Consider the following 22572-nt stretch of genomic DNA (forward strand, 5'->3'; position numbering starts at 1 on the left):
CATTATTATGGGACCCTTGGGCAGCAGCTACCTCATGTCTGTCCATGAGGTAGTGTGTTGGGAGTCTTATCCCCCCCCCCACGCCGTATAGCTTTAAACAGACTGGTGGGGCAAATGCTATTCACAAGCACTTATGAAGGCCGGCACGGCACACGAGTGGGTGGATGGCCAGCACCACACCTGGCCACCTTTGTCTCCTTAGTTGCGATGTTTACACTTTGCACCAGCTACTCATTTGAGGCTGAGTCGACCTAGGGGAGGCCCAGTAGCTGTGCAAATATTTGCCAATGTTATTGGTCATGAGCGGAAATTGACCTCTAACTCTATAGCAGTGTGTACTGGCTGTAGTAGAAGCTATACTAACTCTTTAATAATACTCTTTGGTTCTTTCGGTAAAGTCACGTAGATAGAACAATAAAAAAAAGTGAATAAAAAAATTGCTACAGTCTAAATTATGGACTGCCAGTACACTCACCCAGCGTAATAACCATTGCTACAGTCTACACTATAGACTGCCAGTACACTCACCAAACTTTATAACCAGGCTACAGTCTACATTATAGACTGCCAGTACACTCACTCCGAATCAGAACCAGACAGTCAGTCTATATTAGTGGTTTTATTTAATATTGTTATTTTATTATTTTTTATTAACTTTCTTTTTTATTACAATTTTTCCATCTACGTGACTTTACCGAACGAACCAAAGAATATGAATTCCTGCAGTCACGAAAGTTTTAAGTCAAAATCTATAAAAGTACGAACTTCACAGAGTGTAGTGGTGAGGCCTAGTCCCGTGCAGAGCCCCCGGCCTCGCCTAGATTGCCCAGTCGGCCGAGGTGGCACCTTGGCAGGCTGGGGCTGGGCTGCGACCCCTCACCCCCCCCACCCACGATCCCCCTGCCCGCTCTGCAGTAGTATCTACGGCCTATAGTAACATCTACCGACTCTATAGTAGTAGCTGCACACATTGGGGTGGGAGGTGAGAAGAGGACATCACATTGTGAAGAATTTACCTCGGCGTTTTGTGTGTTTTTATTGCATTTTTAACGCGAATGATAATTTTTCCCCAACTCCACCGATCGCGCGTGTGCGTTGGTAAGGGCAACTACGGCTTTGTCGCACATGCGCAAATGTGTGCTTATGTCACGCGCTGAGCGGCGTAAGGAAATAAATAATAAATATTCTATGGGTCTATCGGTAAAGCCACGTAGATAGAAAAATAATAAAAATATCACGACGTTTCGATCGCAACACAAGCAATCATCTTCAGGTGAGAGAGAGAAAGCTGCTGAGACAAGGTCTTATATAGGCCTGAGGTGGGTGCATCTCGGTAGGTGGGTGGAGCTAGAGATGGTCCAACCACAGAGACTGGGGCAGTGGCCTTTGTATTGTGAGAGATTAGCTTGTAGGGCGCCACCAAAGCTGTGGAGGTGGCCATTGTATTGTGTGTAGCCCAAGGGTAAGTGGGTGGGGGTAGAGATGGTATTTGCATGTAAATGTAGGATCCCATTGGGGTACCTTCAAATCAAGACTACCTTCAAATTGTTTGTAGAATGTTCCATTTCAGGTGAAGTAAGTGTAACCAGGGCAAGTACATCAGCATTCAGTCCTTGTTGGACCAAATCTTCAATGATTGCAATGGATGGTGTCAGGCACAGGAACTTTTGTAAACAAAGATACCACATCGAAACTGACAAGCAAGTCACCTAAAGATAGTGAGATGTCCTTAATTAGAGATACCAAGTGAGCTGAGTTAAGTACCGCTGAGGTGGTCTTGCCAGTGAATGGATGTCAGGTCTCAGACAGAAATCGGGCCAGTTTGTAGGTGGGTGAGTCAATGGTGGAGACGAAAGGACGGAGTGGTGTACCTTCTTTATGGATTTTTGGTAAGCCATAAAATCTGGGTGGTCTAGCAGCAGAGGGTTTTAGAGAAAGCCGCTTGGTTGGTTCGATTAAAGATGCCGAATCAGTGATTATCTTGTTGGTTTTCGTAACCAGGCTGTTGGTAGGATCTCTATTGATTTTGGTATAGCTGCCATCATTAAGTAGGTCCTGAATTTTGTTATTGTATGTGGTTTTGTCCATGATAATAAATAGCACTAAATTGTTAATTTAACTACTTTAAATTTGACGGATGCGAAAATGGAATAGCGCTGGCTCACCACGGGGCTTATCGTGTGGTACCAGGTACTTTTTTTTAAACGTAAACCCCACGGATCGCGAGCCAAATCCTTCGCAAGTTTTATCAACAGACAAAAAAATTAGTCTATAGGTAAGATTGATTAAAATGAAAATATAAAAATGCTGGCAATTATTCATAAAGCATGTGGCACATACTGCACACTTTTATTAAACTACCAGTGATATGAGCATTCGTTATTTTAACTACTGTTGCGATTTAGAGTTATGTCATGGTGCTTGTACGTATGAATGCTGGAGTGTCTACGTGCGTATGTACATACGTGTGTGCGTGCAGTACAACACAATGGAAAGATCTTTGTTTACGCCTCTACTTCAACGAGCTTCTTCTTGCTCTTGCTGCTCGTTCTGCACAATGATGTCCTCTAGCCGTCCTATGTAGCACCACAACAGAATTATTCCTGTAAGCTGAGGCAAGAGGAAGCCCATGTGCTAAGCACATGTGGAAATGTTCTTGTGGTGATAGTTCTGTTTATTTCTGGCCGCTTGACCTTCTGGGCCTTTGGGCCTGTGGTGAACAACTGTGTTTAAAATCCAAAATATTAAGCAAATCTGATCAGCTCCCTACCGCATGACAAAGGAAGCCTTGCCTCAGTGGCTGAAGGGGGATTCCATTGCCCCCGACGTGAGCGACAGGTCACAAGGAAGAGGAGTTTGCGTGGCCGGCGTACCTGAAGACCGTCAAGGCACAGGCGGCGCCGCGGCAGCTCTTCAAGAATCAGAACACGGTGGGTGCTCCTCTCACCCAGGTGTATAGACTCGCACAGAGACCCTCAGGCTCACAATGTGTCCCGCCGTGTGCCACAGACACATTTGGGTGATTCATGTTGATTTTTGCAATAGGTGAAACGGCTTGGCGTTAGCATGTTAGCCACTTGTTGCAGAGGTTAACGATTCAAATCCAGTGGCCACCCTGAATTATACTGCGGGTGTATTAAATGCAAAAATACGTGCCATCTGCTTCACAGTGAATGTTAAAAGATCCCGCGCTGGCATTGTCCAAATTAGCAAAGTGAAAAAAAATACCCGCATATTTCTTAATTGGAATTATACGTAGCAATGATCGCCCTTACTGTGAAATCTTTCCAGCACCTTACTGAAAAAGAGTCATGAGACTCAGTGAGGCTTTCCTGGGTACACAATCATAAATTACACGATCTGCGGTGTGACTGTTGGGATTCAGCCGTGTTTAATGTGGGGGAGGAACCCTGTGGTGCAGACCGTGACCCCGATGGGGTTCCGCGTGGGCATGAAGCTCGAGGCCGTCGACAAGAAGAATCCGGCGCTCGTGTGCGTCGCCACCATCACCGACGTCGTTGATAGCCGCTTCCTCGTGCACTTCGACACGTGGGATGACTCCTACGACTACTGGTGAGTGCCGTGCCACGCCACTCCTATACAACGTGAAGCGACAACACTCCACTTGAGAGTGTACAGCCACGTGTCTGTGTCCCCGCTTATAACCGTGCCTCTGTCTTTTATTGTGTCTGTGTCCCCGCATTCCATCATATCTTCCTGTCGACTGCATGTGATTATGTCTTTGTGTGGCCATGTCTCCCTGTCTCCACTTGTGGCCGTGTCCCCGCGTCTGACCGTGTCCCCTCTTGCGATGCAGGTGCGACTCTAGCAGCCCGTACATCCACCCCGTGGGCTGGTGTCAGGAGCATGGCCGCCCCCTCACCCCCCCACAGAGTCAGTCCCTGCACCACAATACCACATGTCCACCACAATACTTCGCGTCCTTCACCATCACCGCGTGTCCACCAGAAACAGCCCAGGAAAAGTCCTAGGAACAACCTAGGAATCGCTAGATTCCCAGTCTGCCCTCTGTCCCCACACACAGTGGGTGAATACAGTGCGAGGTCACTTTTGGTCACATTTATAAACAACATAAATCTACAATATATTGCATATGAGCAAATTAGTCTCCGAGGGCTTATCTCTTCCGAATCCATCTCAAAGTGTTTTCTTAGTCCTTGGGCATGGGCATGATGGTCCAGATGTTAAATAAAAGTGTATCTGGACAAAGTTTAATGTTGGCATGTGGAGGGTTGGCCAGGTGGCTCAGCGGCAGGACAGGTGGCTCGCAATCAGAAGTTTGCATATTAATTTCCTGATTAGGGGTTGACTCAGCTCATCGTGCCTCCAGGTTCGATACAATTTGTACCACTTCATGGGGCTGTTAATAGTGGTTGTTTTATGGAATGTCCACAACTGTCTCAAGGCTGTAAGCATGAGATGTGCAATTGCCTCAATGCTCATTTGAGCTGGAAATCACTTAAGGATTATTTTAGTCAATATATATTCAGTAAAGATGCATATAAATTTTTACATTAGATTGTTACACTTACACTTAGTCGACTGAGTTGTTTCAGTCTGCAAGTGACGTCACACCCTGCGGCTTCATCGGTGACCCCATGTCATCTGGTTCTGGGGTCAGCTTGGCTCTCAGTCGGTAAGGCACTTGGAGGAACGTTATCGTGGCCAGGTTCTGGAACCGATTACGATTATATTCAGCCAGACCAAGTTGCCGTGGAAACACGGGCAGGCCAGCTTGGCCTCGAGCCAGCACAGCTCCAGAATGGTTGTTGGTAGTCATAGAAACACGGCATCATGGCGCATCGTTTGGGAAACAACAAATTCAATGCACGTGTACGCTGCCAGAGCTCCGTACGCTCCCAAGTGCAGCACGCTGCATCAAGATCCACCAGTAATTTATAGCTTCACTTATTGATGTGCGTCTCACTAAAATTGTACTCCTTTACCTTCATTACTCGTTTTCCATTCAACTTTTTATAGTTTTTTTAATTGACAACAAGCAGTGATTAATGTACCTCAGCGCAAAATGAATCAAGGTTAATGGGTGGTCGGTGTCTCTCGAATGTAAGCGTGTGTTATAGCCTGGCGTTCCGCACAATCCTCCACTTTGCGCTCGTTTTGCTCGGCAGAGTGATTTGACGCGATGGCCGTCACGCGACGGTGATGTCTGATTTTACAAACGAGCGAAGCAGATTGCGGGGCGGGTTGTCGTGCTGCCCTGTCGCTGTGAAACCCTCATAGAGTGCCATGCAGCAGCATTGTCAATTTTCCTTCCACCGCTAACAAAATAAAATAATACGCCCCTCTGAAAATGTACACAACCACATTAACCTCCGACGCACGCCGCCTGTGCCATGCACAATGGTGACGGCACTGGCTGATGGATGATCTCTTACCATTCCTTCCATCCATTGCAGCTTACAGCGAAGGGAAAAAGTTCTCCTGGGAGAAATACCTGGAGGAGAATGGAGCACAAGCTGCTCCTGCACGCGCCTTCAAGCAGGTGCGTGCGCCTGGCCGCTCTCCCATCCAGTTCCCATGTGCAGACCACAGGCCCAGCAGGGCCCCTGATAGGTGCCCCCTTCATCCATGGGCCCCATACACAGGTACCCCATGCCAGCATCACTGAGCCCGCAGTGGTGGTCTTCAAAGTGAAAGCGTGTCTGCTCAAGCTCGTGTGTGGCAACGCTCAATACCACCGGCGGTGTTATGCCATTGTTGGAAATTCTACATTATTATGGCAGAGGTCAGTCACTTTAACTATGTTGAGGAAGTGCCAATAACAGTTGAATAAAAAGGATAATAACACTCATTCCTCATATGTGCTTCATGAGTGTTTCGATTTTAGTCTGTGCGCGTGTGCACGCGTGGATGTGCATGTACATGCTTGTGTGCTTGTGCATGAGTGCATGCACGTATGTGGGCATGTGAATGTGCGCATACGTGTCTTTGAATGGAATGTGTATGCAAACCTGCATGTGTGTCCGTGTATGCTTGCACTGTGCTTACATATGTGTGCACGTGCGTGTCTGTCTGTATGTGTGTGTGCGTGTCGGTGTGTGTGTCAGTGTGTGTGTGTGCACGTGCCGGTGTGTGTGTGTACGTGTCGGTGTGTGTTTGTGCGCACGTTTCTTTAGCGGCCCACGCACGGCTTCCAGCCAGGGATGCGTCTTGAGGCCGTGGACCGGAGGAACCCAACTCTGGTTTGCGTCGCGACCATCGCCAACTGCGATGACCATCGCATTAAGGTGGGATCAGCAACGCAGACCGTGTCTCTGCCAGCACCGCCACTTACGTCACAGCCATTACCATCAGCAGTAATATAACAGCACCTTATTTGCATACATTTAAAAAAAATTAATAGATCCTTACACTTGAAATTTAATGCACATACATCTTGACTTTAAGCTTTCGTGACTGCAGGAATTCATATTCTTTGGGTCTTTCTGTAAAGCCACGCAGATAGAAAAATAATAAAAATAATAATAATATCACGACATTCGTGATATTGTTATTATTTTTATAATTTTTATATCTACGTGGCTTTACCGAAAGACCCAAAGAATATGAATGCACATATTCTGAGCATAAGAGTTGAGTTTAACCCATGAGTCCTTACAGAATAAACGTGGCCGTCACCACCACCGCCATGTTCACTACCACTGCCACCATCACCATGACTACCACCACCACCATCATGCTTCCACCACCTTGAGTGCTGTGCTTGGATTTCTGTGCAGGAGGCAGGAGACCCCTGCTGGGCGTTTGTGTCAGTATAGTCGCCTTCCACTGCGAGTGCAAATATGTTTCTGGGTGGGTGTAAGCTCACTGCATTTTCAGAAAATTCCATTACATTCTGGGGCTTTTGTTTAAAAACTGTGGGCGTGATGCCGCCGTGTGTGTAATCTGGCAATGCGGATGCGTGGTTGAAAGACCACGAACTTGCTTCAGACACTCACCTGTAGGGTGTGTTGCCTTGCGTGCTTGGAGTGTAATAGGTAAAGGTGCAGCCTTGCAATTGCTGCTGGATGAACGGCTTCTGCTAGGGGAAGCTCTAGAAGGTATTTGGTCTACTCTTACACGCAGACCAGACTTGTAAGAGATGGCGTACCAAAACTTTATCCCACCACACATGACTTGTTGATCGCCTGTGGTGTACCTATTTATGCTACTGGATGGAGAGAGGCGGGGAGTGTTCAAGAAACTGGCGCTGTTGTTTCAACTGCTGCACTGAAAGGTGGAATCTAAATGGCAAGTCCCGTGTGCGAACCATAATACCAGGGCAACTCCATGAATGTTTCGGAAAAAAAACGCTTATATTACATCAAATGACAACCGCAAATCCTGACAATTAATCGAATCACCTTACGGGCGATTCGTGTATGACTACCTGCCAACATGTGTGCACATCCTATTGTGCATATCGTCACTGTTCTGCTGGCAGCCTATGGCCAAATCTCTCCAAATCAGGCAGAATGCGCCCGATCTCGTCAGCCCTCGGAATCAAAGCCGAGTTTAGCCTGGGTGGTACTTGGATGATGACCACTGTGCACAGCCAGTGGTTTATTGACTGCGGCACTACGAGGTGCAAAGTCCATTGTTGTGCAGTGCTCCTGCATCTGTGCTCCCCGCATTCACCGACTCATACTGACCAGCAGAGTGGCATTGGTTGAATAACGAGTGGAGATAGAGCATTGAGATCAGCTTGTGCGCAGGAGTGCGGTGGATCATGGCATCGAAAGACCACGACAAACGGCGATGGCAGGTTCAGGCCCTCATCCAGCAGTGGATTGACCGAGGGCCATACATGTGTAATAAAAGACTCGACCACGGTATCTGGCTTGGTGTCCTTTATTCGGGTTCGTCTACTTTTCCCACACGGCTCTCTCCCTCTGAGACCCTCCGCTCGGCGCCGACGCTGCTGTCGCTCCCGTCGCCGCTAGCAGCCTCGCTGCTGATCTCCTCGTGTCGCTCCCGTAGCCTCTAGCAGCCTCGCTGCTGATCTCCTCGTGTCGCTCCCGTAGCCTCTAGCAGCCTCGCTGCTGATCTCCTCGTGTCGCTCCCGTAGCCTCTAGCAGCCTCGCTGCTGATCTCCTCGTGTCGCTCCCGTAGCCTCTAGCAGCCTCGCTGCTGATCTCCTCGTGTCGCTCCCGTCGCCTCTAGCAGCCTCGCTGCTGGTCTCCTCGTGTCGCTCCCGTAGCCTCTAGCAGCCTCGCTGCTGATCTCCTCGCGCAGCCTCTCCGGCTGCCCTCGCTGCAGCTCCACCACTGCTCTCCCTCTCCGAGCAGTCCCACTGCTGCCTCTTCGTGCAGCCTCGCTGGCTGCACTCGCTGCAGCCTCGCCGCTGCTCCCTGGGTTGGTCACCGCTGGCCGACGGTGCTAATCCTCTCTCCGAGTGTGTGTGGCGATCTCGCCACTCCTCCCAGCCTTCGCCCTGCGTGGCCTCACCCTAGTCCAGTCTCCAACAACCTCCTTTCCTCTTCCGGTTTCTCCCCTTAAAGACCCGAACCCTTCTCCCACGTGACGTAACTCCTCCCCCCCGTGACGTCACATCCGGAAGGTCGTTTACGCCCGCATTACACATGTGTAATGACAGAGGCAACAGACCACTTATCTAAAACAAGCGTACGTGCAAACAGACAGTCAGGAAGTCAACCAAGTCCTCGATTGGTGCAGAGAGGCCTCCAGAGTGATTGGTCGGGAGGCAAGGTTCAAAAGGATTGGAGGAGAGGAAGCGAGGGTGGACGGTAGGGGCGACGGTTGACAACCATTAAGAGGAGGAGGATTGGATTATAGAAGTGGGGTGAGCGAAGCTTCCAGAAAGGGGGATCGAGGGGTATAAGAGGGGAGAGTACAAGGGGAGGGGACGAGTTTCAAGCATCAAGAACGAAGCCCGGGCCTATTGTTGGTGCTGTGCTCGAATAAAAGGCTCCGAACAGCAACGTGTGCTGTTGTCACAATAACTAGGTTCACTTTGACGGCTGGAGCCCCGAATACAACTACTGGCTGGACGCAGACTGCCCTGACATCCACCCTGTGGGCTGGTGCGAGAAGACGGGACACCCCCTGCAGCTGCCCGTCAGTGAGTATCCCCCGCTCTCTTTTGTCTGCGCACGTGCCGGCTTGTGTGTCGTGCTGGCCATAGTGAACCGTATTTGTGGTCCGGCAACTCGGAGTTAGATGGGCAAGGTTGGTGGTTCTGTTCTCATCATCCCATCTTGAGTGAGAGATGCCCTGCAAGACTGAGCACAGCGACTATGTTGCTGACATTGTGCAGATTTCTGAGTGCCGTTGCGTAATTTGTGTGGTTTTCTCTAGGAACTCTCATTTTTATCCAACGTCATAAATTACTCCTTCAGGAACTTGATAAATGTTGTAAGCTTGACCCTTGATTATGCATTGACATTTGTAATTATATTCATATTCTATGGTTCTTTCGGTAAAGTCACGTAGATAGAAAATAAAATAATAAAAATAAAATATGCAAAAAATATATAAAAACTCATGACGTTTCGATCGCAACACAATAGGTCGTCATCAGGCGGAGAGAAAAAAAGGGGGGCAAGCCTCTAACTGAAACTGCTTATAAAGGTCTAAAATGGGCGCAAGAGCAGTGAAGCAGCATGAATGGACGAGCTCAAGGTGTGAGTGGGCGGGGCACAAGAGTCGTGGTGCCGAGCTCGTTTGGCGTAGTCCAAGTGTGCCAGCAGCATGGGCGGGGCAGCAAATGTTAATGTAGGAGAAGACAAAGGGGGAGAGAGAAGGGAGAGAGAAGGGGCAGAGGTAGGGGAGAGAGGGGGGGGGGTAGAGATAGGGGAGAGAGAGGGGGGGGGGAGAGATAGGGGGGTAGAGATGGGGGGGAAAGAAGGGGGGTAGAGATAGGAGGAGAGAGAGGGGGGGGGTGTAGCTATTTCTTTTTCCTATCTACGTGGCTTTACCGACAGAACCATAGAATATGAATTCCTGCAGTCACGAAAGTTAAGTCAAAATTTACTTGTAATTATGTAATATTCAGAGTATTACAATACAATTTAAATATATTGCATATCAAAATGCAACATCTCAAGGTGATGAACAGAAGTATGGGGAACAAGTGATGGGGAAATGTGACTGGGAGGGAGAGCAGAGAGGTGAAGAGAGGCCACAATCAGATTGGCAGAGGAGATATTGAATCAAGCGAGGCAGTTATAGGCCGAGAAATTAGATAGCGGTAGGGAGTTCCATAGCGTAGGGGCAGCAGATGAGAAGGAGCCACCTCCCATTCGCAGAGTTGATCTCGTATGTCCACAGGCGGCCTTTCTGGCTGGGACAGGGAGGAGAGGCGACAAGTATTTTCCTTGCTGCTCTACTGTAAAATATGGATGACAAAGGATTGTACTCCAACATCTCCCCCTTCCACGCTCTCCAAATTCCACCTTCCCACGGCTGCCGTACCTTGCCCCTCCTAGGTTCCGTGGAGCTCGTGTCGAGCCCAGGCCCTGGAGGTTGCCCCACGCCGGGCTGCAAAGGCATTGGTCACATTAAGGGAGCGAAGTACACGAGGCACCACAGGTGGGCTCGCTTCTCAAGCCAAATGCCGCACGTCGCTCGTTCGCCGGCAGTCAGTCACCTCCTTATTGCTCTTTTACTGCTACTACCTTGGCTACTTTTACTGTCAACTTCACTCATTGATTTTTTTCACCTGTATTAAATACTCGGACTTTTAGACTGACTGTTTCATCTCATCCACACTGTATTCACTTACCACGCTGCAGGTCACAACACTTCTCTCTCTGATACGTCTCTTCCACTGCTCCACTTGGAAATTCACTCCCATTGTCTATTTTCCATGCTCTAAGCATAACCTTAATCAATTCAGGAAACGTGTTAACTCTGCTTTGTTATACATTTGAAAGCACTGTTTGTTTCTTACCACTTCACATTTTGGATCTGACACTCCATGCACACCACCACAAAGACAAATATCCTCAGTATAGACTTAATAGACTGTTGGGGCAAGTGCTGTTAGGGAGCACCTATGAAGGCCGGCATGGTGTACGAGGGGGTGGGTGGCCAACACCACACTAGCGGCGATGTTTACACACAGCACCAGGTACTCATTTGAGGCTGTCGACGCAGGGAGGCCCAGGACCGGTTAAGATAATCGTCACTGGTGTTGGCCGTGAACAGGAATCAAACTCAGGTAGCCAGGTTTTTAGTGCAGCACGCTTAACGCTACACTACCACTCCCCACCACACAACAACAACAACCACCATTCGCCACTAAGTGGCCGTGACGTCACCACGACGCTTGTGCCAGGCTATGTGCACCTTGAGGCCACGTGAAGTGTCGAACGCCCGCTGGCAGGAGGTCACGGGGCAGACCCAGGTGCCACGGGTCGACGGACTGAGATAACCGAGATGACTGGCTGATGCACCACCACACACACACACCACCACACACACCACCACACACACCACCACACACACCACCACACAAGACCGCACACATCACGCACACAAACACTACATACACACTACACACATCGCAGAACACTCAGCACTCCCCTTTGTCACACCAAAGTTTGATGCGTTTACAGGGAACCCACGAGTGAGCACGAGCTCTTGCAACGTTAAGCGCTCAATAGTAATTGGCCACACGTACCAATGCAGGACTCTCCTGCGGTGAGAAACTTTCACGTACGCACGGAACCTGGGCATAATTCGGAGATTTTTTTTATTTTCCTTTTAAAACTAAAACAAAAGAATTTGAGAAATCCCCAGACAGTTCAACAAACACAACAATATTTAATTCCTTAATTTAAGATATTGAGATGGACCTGTAGGGATTTATTACATCTTGTGTTCTCGCAGTCATTTCTGGAACTTGTTTCCACGTATCATTTTCTCATGAACCAGACCCCACCTCGGTGCGGTGTGTACCTGTTTCCCTTCGCGCCACTCACCTCGTCTGTTGGAACCGAATGATGCTCGGAAGCGTCGGTGGGCAAGGCTACGTATTTTAATTCAGAACACACGTTTGTTGTGTTTCACCTGCATCCATAGGCACCCAGTTATCTCTATGGTTACAGTCAATGACAATTTCAAAGTTAAGTTCAAATCCTGGCTGGAGTTTGACTCGGCCCTTTACCGCTCCAGTATCGATAAAATGAGTACCACTGTCGGAAATTGGCAGTGGCCTTCACAGTGCCCAAGCACCGCCCAGATCGATTCAGAATCCTTTTCAGTACTGTTGTTTGAAGACGTGATTGAGGTTCTTCCCAGTGCCGTTGTTTTATCTGCGTCGCACTGGGCTTTGCCTGCACCGTGCTTCACGTCCCGTGCTTGCAGCGCTTTTGGCTGTCCCTACTCGGAGCTGAACATCAACAAAGAGACGTCGCTGCAGGATCGGCTGGGGGGCGGTAGTACGAGCGGTGGTGGGGAGCGCTTCCCCGGCCCCGCGGGTCCCCCACGTCCCCGCCGTCTCGACTCCACGGGTTCCAACGGCTCCACCGATGGCACCCGGTACCACCAAGTGGCTCACATTCTGGCTTGTGCACTCGCTCACATGGTTGTTCGCACTCGCAAAGACAAACACACTGCTGTCGCTGTACAAACTGCTGGGACAAGTGCTGTGGTGTGGCCAGAACCATCCCCAGCTTCCGAGAGAGTTATGGGTGATTGAAAGACATGGGTTAGATCAGCTCAATAACAATGGTAGTCGGCTGCCAAACCATACAGCCCATAGAATTGTAATCACCAATCCACCGAACCACTGCACATACGCTCACGCGCATACACAAAGATTCCCCATATAGCTGACCAGACTGTTTGGGTAAGTTCTGTTTGTGAGTTCCTACAAAGGCCATCAAGGCACATGAGGGCATGGTGTGGCTAGAACCTCACATGGCCGCCTTTGTCTCCCCAATGCTGATGTTTACAAACGACACTAAGTACTCATTAAGGTTGAATCGACTTAGAACCATTTCAGATAATTGTCACTGCTGTTAATTGTGGCTGGAAAAGTCACTGAGGTAGCCTGGTTCATAGCACAGTGCTTACACACAAAGACATGCTCACACGCATGCTTGGATGTTAACAACACAGCGTGCGCAGATGGTAGGATGATGATGATGCGTGAATAGTTAAAAACTTTGGTACAAAATGAAGGTGGCCGAGTAGCCCTTCGGAATTCATCATGTCCATGTCAGAGACCCCGAGTCAACACAGGTGAAATGCTGAGTTGTAATCTGGGTATTTGCCCCCCATGTCGTGAGTTGATGGTCTGAACCCAGTCAGCTATGCCTGCACAATCTCCATCATATTAATTTTAGTTTTTCAGTTAAATTGGCAAATTTCATCTGTGAGGACTAAAAATGTCAGATGGACATTTGACGCAACTCAATGGCACTAACAGGTTCTTCAGGCTCTTATGCTTCTTAAATAAAATTTGTTTTCTTTGTATTTCCCTGCAGCTATATCTAACCAGGTATCGCAATGGTCACAGTACTTTGCACACAATCTGTAATGCTCTTTATTTATCTAGGAAAACCTCACTGAGTCTCAAGACTCTTTCTCAGGAGAGCTCTGTATTGTTTCAGTGTGAAATTCCATCTAAGTATTTCGTTTGGGAGGAAACTGCAGTAGTATCTGTGTGTGTTTCTGTGTGGACAGCGATGCCACCGTGGTTAGCACTCTGCACTACGAACCTAAATAGCTGGATTACATTTCTGGCCATAGTTTGCATCAGTGGCAATTGGTGTCTGAACCTGTCCTGGGCCTCTCTCCTAGCTTGACTCAGTCTTGAATGCATATCCATTACTGTGTGTTAATGTCACCAGTGGAGAGACAAAAGTGGTCGGGTGTGATTCCGGACACACGACCTTGTGCTCCATGCTGTTGTTGGTGCTAACAGCAGTCTCTCTCGCTATGTGGGGGACCTTTGTGTGTGAGCTTAGCGAGCGTGGTGCACGGCGCCGCATTTACACAAGCGGCTGATGCATGCGTCTACGTTCTCACTTGAAGCAGCCCGGCGAGTGGCGTAGACATTCCCGGGACGGGCAGGGGCGGCCTCGGCGCCGAGCCGGACCCCGACGACCCTGGGGCCCCGTCGGAGCCGCCCTCCCCGCCGTCCCCCGAAGACGACACTGCCTCACCCCTGTCCAAGAAGGCGTCGCTGATGTCGCCCTCAAGGGGGCGCAAGCCCAAGCTCTACGGCAGGTGAGCGGCCTGCGTTCTCTTCGGCTGATTGCTCGCGTGCGGCATGTGGCGGTCACAGCCGACTCGGGCGACTGATGATCCGAGTCATCATTCGAGCGGACAGTGGTTCACCTGCTCACACTCTTGTGGTTCACCTGCACCGCTGATGGAGCATACCCTGAGGAGCATCGCACAGATGTTCCCGGCGGAACGCAGATCAGGCGAGCAGTACAAATGCAACTGAACAATCAAGAGAGACAGTAAAGATGAGATGATACAAATGAGACGTAACAGAATGTATTGCTTGTGTCCACATTTGTCATGCACCTCGAGGGATACCCCCAGTACCTAAGTGATGCTCACAGGTATCGCACTTCCGCCGCATTACGATACTCATCACGGTCTGCAATTCGAATCGGTTGTATCGGCCACGCTTTCTCAAGTTTTCACTGGTTACATCATCATCGTCATCTTCACGCCGATCTCTTTGTGTATTCTATAGTGGGCACGACGCGTAAGGTACATTTTTAATAAATGCATGTGCACGTCCTCACACGTGAATTCCTACGAGTTGCAGCGTGAGTGTGAACAAACACAAGGTATGGATGCCGCGATGCAAAAACCACCGCCGATGGGGCAGCGTTATCCAAGGCTGGTTCGTGGCCAGCTCCCACGTCCCCGGTTTGCCTGGCGTGTAATTGGCTGCTTTTTTGCCGCAAGGTTTGCTTGCAGGAACGGCCGTGCAGTCTGGCGCAAGCTGTACCACGGTGGTCTGGGGGGTGTTTTTTCAGCTAAGCAAATTCTGTCTTCGCTTTCACCCCAATTCCTACGCCCCATTTGTATGTATGTATGTGGAACTGAATGACATGTTCTTAACTCGTATTTGTTACGTTTGACATTGAGTTTTAATGTTACGTGGCAATTCCAGCCGATGGAGACTGAGAGTGACTAGCGAGATGCAATTTAAGATAATTGTGCTGGAAAGTGAGATGGAGAGCTGGGCCAGTGAGTGGGGTATTTTGCGGAGACACCTTGGTTTTTACTATGGTGGCCTTTTCGTCTCTGCATCCCTCGCTTCCCCTGGATTCGAGTCCGGCGGGAGAGCTCCTGACAGGGATAACGGCCGAGGTCACCCCTCTGGCGTGGGGGTGTAGTGGGCATTACTTCGCTCCCTGATAATACATTCTTAGCTTGATGTTGGGGCACTTAATTAACCGCTTCCTTTAAAGCTTTCGTGACTGCAGGGATTCATATTCTTGGTTCTTTCGACCGCAACACAAGCAGTCATCATCAGGTGATGATGATTGCTTGTGTTGCAGTCGAAACGTCGTGAGAATTTTATTGTTTTATATTTTTATTATTTTATTATTTCCCTTCTACGTGACTTTACCGAAAGAACCAAGAATATAACCTTTTCCTGTTTGTGTTTGGCTCCTACGGTTTAGCAGGTTGCACTTTCCGTTATCAATGATACATTGCATATATATTAAGTTAATACAGGGTTAATTAACCTGTAATCTTAATTCCGGCTGTTCTTTCCACGGGCAAATGGGTTTTTAATATTCCCCATAAGAATGACGCGGTGATGCACAGTGCAGCGGATGGAAAATGTATCATCAGACCACCCGTGGTTTTACGATCCTGATTGTGGACGTTTAAATAATAATTATAATTTATTATGGAAGAGCGAGCTCGCTTAACAATTAGAGTGCTCCTAGCGATTGTGCTCTGTCAACTTTTTTTTTACTGCTGCGGGAGAACGTCGCTAATGAGCTAATAAACGAGCGAGCGGTGGTTATTTCGCAGGGTTGGCCGTCCGCCAAAATACTTGAAGCTCAAGCGTGAGCAGGAACTGGCACAGCAGCGTGAAGCCAAAGGTAGCACCACCACTACCACCACCGCCAGTTGACTCTGTAAACCTACAGTTCATCTGTAGCTCATGGTGTGTTCGCGTGCCAGGTGTGTCTATGTGCAGGTGTATCTCTGTGCCAGGTGTCTCTTTGTGCGATGTGTGTATATGTGCCAGGCGTGCCATGTGTGTGTGCTAGGTGTGTCATGGCAAAGTAGAGGGCACACGTGGTGCATCTGCCAGCCATCTCAGTAAACCCATGGCACCTGGGTCTGTCCCGTGACCTCCTGTCAGCGGGCATTCGACACTTCATGTGGCCTTAAAATGTACATAGCCTGGCACAAGCAGTGGTGATTTCGTGGCGAATGGCGGCTGTTATTTATCTCTGCTAGGTTTATCACGTGTCATTTGAAACTGAAATATTGTATTTTTAAGCAAAGCTGGGGTACAAAGTCAAACACAGTAATTTTTTGTGGTTAAATCGCGTAAATATAAATGTGTCGTTAAACCCGCCACCATCCGAAACAGCCAATTAGTAAGGTTTGTCACCTAAACAGAACATACCAATTCGTTACTATTACAGCACACCGGTGTGTTGGAGAGCAAATCCAGTACTCCAATCATAAATGTTGTGGACTTGCTCTCCCTGTGTCGGGTGGTGGCATGTTTAACGATACATTTATATTCACGCGATCTAACCCAAAACAATCTATGTTATGGATGATATTGGTCGCGAAAGCCTGCGTGTTTAAAGCAAGTAAACATGTAAATAAAGGGAATAAAGGAAATGTTGCATGTATCTTGAGGGGCTTGAATAGAGGAAAGAGATGTTCAACGTAGGTGGATGCCAGATTGTTGCGGGATGAGAAGTGTCATGGATGAATGCACTTTACCACAATCTTGTTTTTTGCCATCTTATAACAACAGAGTTTGTGGCCAGGCTTCGGTTACGTGGTGGTTTATGTCGAATATAAGCGGAGCAGATGAACTAGAACCCATATCTTATAGAAAGGTCCCTTGCCTATGAACATCAGGTGATTCACCAACATCAGGTGATTCACCAGCATTGGTTGAAGCACACCCAACTCTGCTGATGAGACCCTGAATGTCGAAACTGGTCCAGAATTTGATTGCGTTGATCCAATGCTGTTGATAAGATGCACTCCCAGAAGGCCTTGCAGCTGATATGATGTGTGGAGGCAAAAACATGAGAAGGGAGGCATTATCACGTGATGAACATTCTCGACAATGACACTTCGAGATTGTTGTGTTGGATTAACTTAAACACAGGTCATTAGTACCTGCTTTGAAAACATCGACACCAGTGCATGTATACAAGTACAGCCCATCTTGGTCTTGTGAGTTCTCATGTGGTTAAAAAAAAACTTGCGTTTGATTGTCAATATTGAGTGTGAAATTAAACCCTGTCTCTAAGTGTGCATTGTGCTCGGTGTATCTGTTTCTGTCTGTGTGGTAGAGGCACGTCCATGTGCGTCTGTGTGCCGGTACATGCGTGGCTTGTACGCTCGGTGCGGTCTATCCTCGTGTGAGTTATGTCTGTGTGTCTTGCTGGCTTTGTCTGTGCATCCATTACGGACGAGGAATATCTCTGCAGGATGTTACAAGTGTCCACGTGTGCGTGTGCAGAGCGAGAGGAGCACTGTCTGCAGCAGACACTGCACCAGTCCGTCTTCATGTCGGCGCTCTCGGCGCATCCGGCGCGCGAGCTGCCGCTCGTCTGGCAGCAGCACGGCAAGCTGCTGCCAGAGGTGGCGGGGCTCACGGCGAGCCGCGTGGCGTCCTGGGGCACGGAAGAGGTGGCGACGACGATGCACGCGATAAACAGCCGCACTAATCTCTACCGCACCCCACTGAGCCACCGCACCGCACAGGCCTCATGCAAAACAACATGACAACTCACTGCTCAACTACTTGGGCAAGTAACGATGCATCAGCTCAATTATTAAAATTGGTTAATCTCCCGATATACATACATAGGAAGTTAAGTGATATAATATTTACCGTGTATGGAAATTAACTGCTAATGTTACGATTAGGATATTAGCATCGAGAATTCAAATTCGATGGGAAAAAACGGAAATTTAATCAAATCAGGCGGCGTGCTTGGCACAATATGATAGAGTTGAATTTCCGCACTGGTAGTTTCTTCCGTCGTCGCTTGCCGATTAAGAACCACGCTATGGACTTCTTACACATCTCACACCGCACTCCTGGAACATGACATACCACAATGATCGGGGTTCAGAGGGAACTAAGCCCACAATCATCTAGGCAAGAAAAAGATTTGAGGTAATGTCAAAAGCAAGCAAACACGACAAGAAACTGAACGGAATAGATGGCAGCTGCCAACGTTCGGTAATCTGACCACATAAACACATCGCTTGTAGCGTGTGGGCTTAGTTCAACATCAAACACATCACTGACGAGTACACCATCCATGCACACAATGGTGGTATCGCTGCAATCGATACAGCATCTACTGCCGCCTTCGATTGGTTAAAGAACTTTAACATTCAACTATGACATTTATATAAACTGTTTCTTACATGGCTTACGAAAGACAAAGTTCACTTCTGGCCGCAGATAGAGCCTAACCGCTGCCAGTTTTGTGGTTTCTCTCGGGAACTTTCACTGCACAACCCATCGCCCACCTCCCTCCCCACCCCCTTGATGACGCTTTCACCGTCCTCGCTCTTGTCAGGTGGCGAGCTTCATCAAGACGCTGCCTGGATGCCAGGAGCAGGCACGCATGTTTCACGAGCAGGTGAGTAGCTGCGTCGCTCTGCGCCAGGAAATCTAAGCACCCACTCCGTTGCGTTCCTCCGGCCGAGAGCCTGGCCTATCAGGGAAGTGGCCTTCACGAATTCGGCCACATATTTGTGCTGTGTCAGGCCAGTAATGAATAACCTTTATTCCTACATTAATCAATAACGTGAGCATCAGTAAAACTGGATTTAAAAAACTTGCGTTCTCCGCACTTATCTTCGGTGCCCCTTGCAGCTCTGCGCCGTGGCTGGCCTCTGCAATCACCGATGTACAATCGATATCACATGAACGCACCCAGTACCATACTCGGTATGTCTGTGTGATTCACGGGCAGTGCAAACTCCAACAAACTCCCAGCAGCGCACGTGCATGTGATTTGTTTTTCGCGCGCGCCGTGCTTGTGACAGCAAATTGACGGGCAGGCGCTGCTGCTGCTCAACCAGACGGATCTAGTGAGGATCATGAGCATCAAGTTGGGCCCGGCGCTCAAGATCTACAACTCCATCCTCATGTTCAAGAACTCGGACACCTGCGCTTAACGACCTCATCCTCTGCCTCCTCGGTCCACCCAGTCCAGAGCATGGCGTTACCACTTGGAACAAAACACTCGCCCCCCAAACCCACCCTACGGCACGCTCGCTCGCTCACGTGGGCCGAACACAGAATTATACGCTCGCTGCCTATCCGAGTCACTGGATTCACCGAAGCTACCGGAGCCCACGGAACTTGATTCGCCGGTATTTTGGTGACGTTTGGCCCAATGCCGAGAGGCCAAGCGTGACTGCTCGTGGGAATAATTTGGAACAAGCCAAGGAGACAGTGGAGACCGAGTGAAGAGAAGGGAGAGCGTTGTTGAGTTGTCGAGGGTGCTACACATCAAGACGTTTGCATCAAACTTGTTTACAAGAGCATACATCCTCTATGCCGGTTTTCACCATATGCAGAATGAAATCGGTGACTGGTTTTGCCGTGAGCGAGCGTGTGTGTGCGTGTGTACAGCGTTGCCCATAACGGATAGGAGGTCGCGTGCACGATGCATCTGTACAGTTTTCAGCAATAATGTATAGCTGAGGTGTTTTGCTTTTAGATTTTTCGAGAATCTGTTTGATTTCATTTTAAGTCGGTCGTATCCTTTACTAGTATTCCATTATCACAATATGCAAACCGCCTAAGTGTACAAACGCTAGTTTCCCTGTTTGCCGGTATTTCACAATGTACAAGTTGGGCCTTTGGGAAGTGGAATCGGCCTTGCTGCGATTGTTACGTGCGACGTTTGAGATTTGTACAACAAAAACGAATTACAATTCATAGCTTTTGCACTTCTAAGTATTGTACAGTTAAGAGGTTTCCAACCTTTCTAGGATTGCACACCTTTCTTTATAGGTGCTCTGAGAATCATCTTGGGACCCCTTATTTATCCTTTGGTGACCCTGTTCCCGAGTATGATCTGTGTTCCCCTCGGGTTCCACCAGCCTCTGCTTGAGAATCCCTGCATTGATGACAGCAACGTTGGTGTCCGCATTATGCGTCGCTAACGATGCTTCCGGTTCACTCATTAAAATTGATTATTATGCTCGTGGTACAAGAATAAAATCATGTGTCTCAGAATTATTTTCAGTTCTTGTGGTAATAGGGTCACATGACCTCTGCAGCCAATAGGGGGTGCTGCACTTACGTCAATAAATCGTTCCTCGCCCTCTTCCGATTCGTGCACCAGAATTTGACGATTCATGGAAATGCGGGGTGTGGGTTGGTTTGCATCGTTATGCACATGGGTGCCGCGGTGTTCTTGAATTATGCGACTAAATGAGCATCAGGGCTGGTTCGGTGGAAGAAGCTGGTGGGGGGGGGGGTGACCCTGGGGAGCCGAGCTCGTGGCTCCCTGCTCATCATTTTATTTCTTTATTTAATGTAAATCGCTGCCCTTTGCAAATGGTATTACGGCAGAAATATAAACCCGTCCCGTGTTCGCGTATCGCCTCCAGGTGCGTTTTCACCGGCCGCTGCCACTGCTGCTGCACGGATTACAAATCTACCTAAACAAAACACGACAAAGGTCACCTTGCTTGACCATTTGCTTCCCTGCCTATGCTCTCACTCCCCAAATTAAAAACTACTTCCGTGTGGGTTATTTTCAGTCTCCCATTTACCCATCACAACTTTCCTGGCTTCCGGTTGACTGCACCGCTGTCTTTTCAAATCCCTTACACTCGCCTTCAATTCTCTCCATGGCCTTGCTCCCCTCCTCATCTCGCCTCCATCATCTCTTTTTATGTCCCCTCTCTTCGTTCACCATCTTCTCTGTCTCTCTGTCCCTCCTGTTACTTGGCCACTGGGGCTGGTGAGACAAAGGTGGCCGTTTTCGATCTTTCTCACTCTTTGCACCCCTCCACTGGAATCAACTTCCCCTGCACATTAAGCAGTCCCCCTCCTTCACCTCATTTGATTCCTCTCGTAATGTTCACCTTTTCTTTTATTACCAATTCCTCCGCTCACCCCTCCACTCCTGTGCCCTTTTGTGACCCCTATATTACCTCTGTTACCGTCACTCATTCCATGGCCCTTGCACGTCCACAACATCTAAATCAGTCATTTTCTTACAGCTTTTTAACGATGTATATCGGCTTGAGCTAAGATGCTCGATAAATATAAAATAAGATAATTCACATTCGCCGTTGGAATTAGCGCATAAAACTGATGCTAGTGGGGTCTCGGAACAGACGGTGTTTTCACGTGTTCTCTGCTACTCGCAGGGAACAAGATCCACCTCCGCTTTTGTGGTGGGCCCACAATACACGGGGGGGGGGGGGCTATCACTTGTGGGCCAAATTTCATCCAGTGTTAGGGTCTGTGTTGACCGATGGCAGCCAATGCTGGGTCAATGAAATCCACTTACCAGTAGTGATGTATATTGAGCCATTGTAGTGCAGTGAATGCGTCTTGACCAAAATCGGCCGTCGCTGGCCCAACACTGGCCCTGGTGCGGTCGCTGTGTCGACGTGGTGGATCCCGCTGGTGCGCGCGGGAGTCGCGGGCTGTGTGCCTGCTTTCGCGACCCTCCGAGCCTCTTAATCAAAACCCTCTCGTATACATGGTGCTAAGGAGCGCGACGGACGGTTGTATAGGCGACGTGGCGGTTGTGACCTGGTGGTGGATCTGTCTTTGCATTAAATAATGATGATGGCAAGTGTTGGTTTACGTGTGGGTTATGCTCCCGATAGATTTTTTCTTAAATTCTCTTGTGATTTTGTAACAAAAGAGCGGACAGAATAGTAACAATAACTTGAAAACTGGATTATTTTCAAAGATATACAGTCCATGGGTTCACAGTTTGTGTTTCAAACCATGTTTATTTCATTAAAACCGTTTGAAAAATGAATTAGATGAAAAATGATACCTCCTTTACCATGTATCACACTTATCATTAGAGTAAATGTGCACACGTTCCTGTTAGTTTTTCAATAAATTAATTTATGATGTAGTAAATGAAATGAAGGACATCTTCATCAAGAGCCACATCTCTTATCTGAAATCAAAAATCATGGCAAATGTATATTTTTCTTATCTCTAGACATCTGCATACAATTCCTCCACTACCGTAGTGTTTTTTGTTGTACAATTGTGCTGTTGTGGATTGTGTTGTAGTCATAACTACCATCAGCATTATCAGGCAATTATAATCCAATTATACTTTGAGACTCATCGTCCTGAGACATTTTCATTCCACTGCTGAATGG

The 22572-nt window shown here is 48.4% G+C and overlaps 1 protein-coding gene across 6 annotated transcripts in view; it reads left to right on the forward strand.

Annotated features, from left to right (window-relative positions):
* Positions 1-22022, forward strand: part of L3MBTL3 (L3MBTL histone methyl-lysine binding protein 3) — a 44594-nt gene extending 22572 nt beyond the window's left edge. For 5 of the 6 annotated variants that reach the window (XM_078875961.1, XM_078875963.1, XM_078875962.1 and 2 more), the window contains exons 11-23: positions 2839-2930; positions 3422-3573; positions 3818-3894; positions 5439-5524; positions 6159-6269; positions 8989-9103; positions 10470-10572; positions 12352-12525; positions 14026-14220; positions 16006-16076; positions 17696-17865; positions 18771-18833; positions 19243-22022. In XM_078875961.1, the coding sequence (XP_078732087.1) occupies positions 2839-2930; positions 3422-3573; positions 3818-3894; positions 5439-5524; positions 6159-6269; positions 8989-9103; positions 10470-10572; positions 12352-12525; positions 14026-14220; positions 16006-16076; positions 17696-17865; positions 18771-18833; positions 19243-19374 (1541 nt within the window). In that variant the 3' untranslated portion in view covers positions 19375-22022. The remainder of the gene's footprint in view (positions 1-2838; positions 2931-3421; positions 3574-3817; positions 3895-5438; positions 5525-6158; positions 6270-8988; positions 9104-10469; positions 10573-12351; positions 12526-14025; positions 14221-16005; positions 16077-17695; positions 17866-18770; positions 18834-19242) is intronic. The other variant, XM_078875957.1, reaches the window with a different exon arrangement.
* The last annotated feature ends 550 nt before the right edge of the window (positions 22023-22572 follow it).

The sequence above is a fragment of the Lampetra fluviatilis genome, chromosome 2, assembly GCF_964198595.1.
Source record: "Lampetra fluviatilis chromosome 2, kcLamFluv1.1, whole genome shotgun sequence".
In the NCBI taxonomy this organism is placed as follows: Eukaryota; Metazoa; Chordata; class Hyperoartia; order Petromyzontiformes; family Petromyzontidae; genus Lampetra; species Lampetra fluviatilis.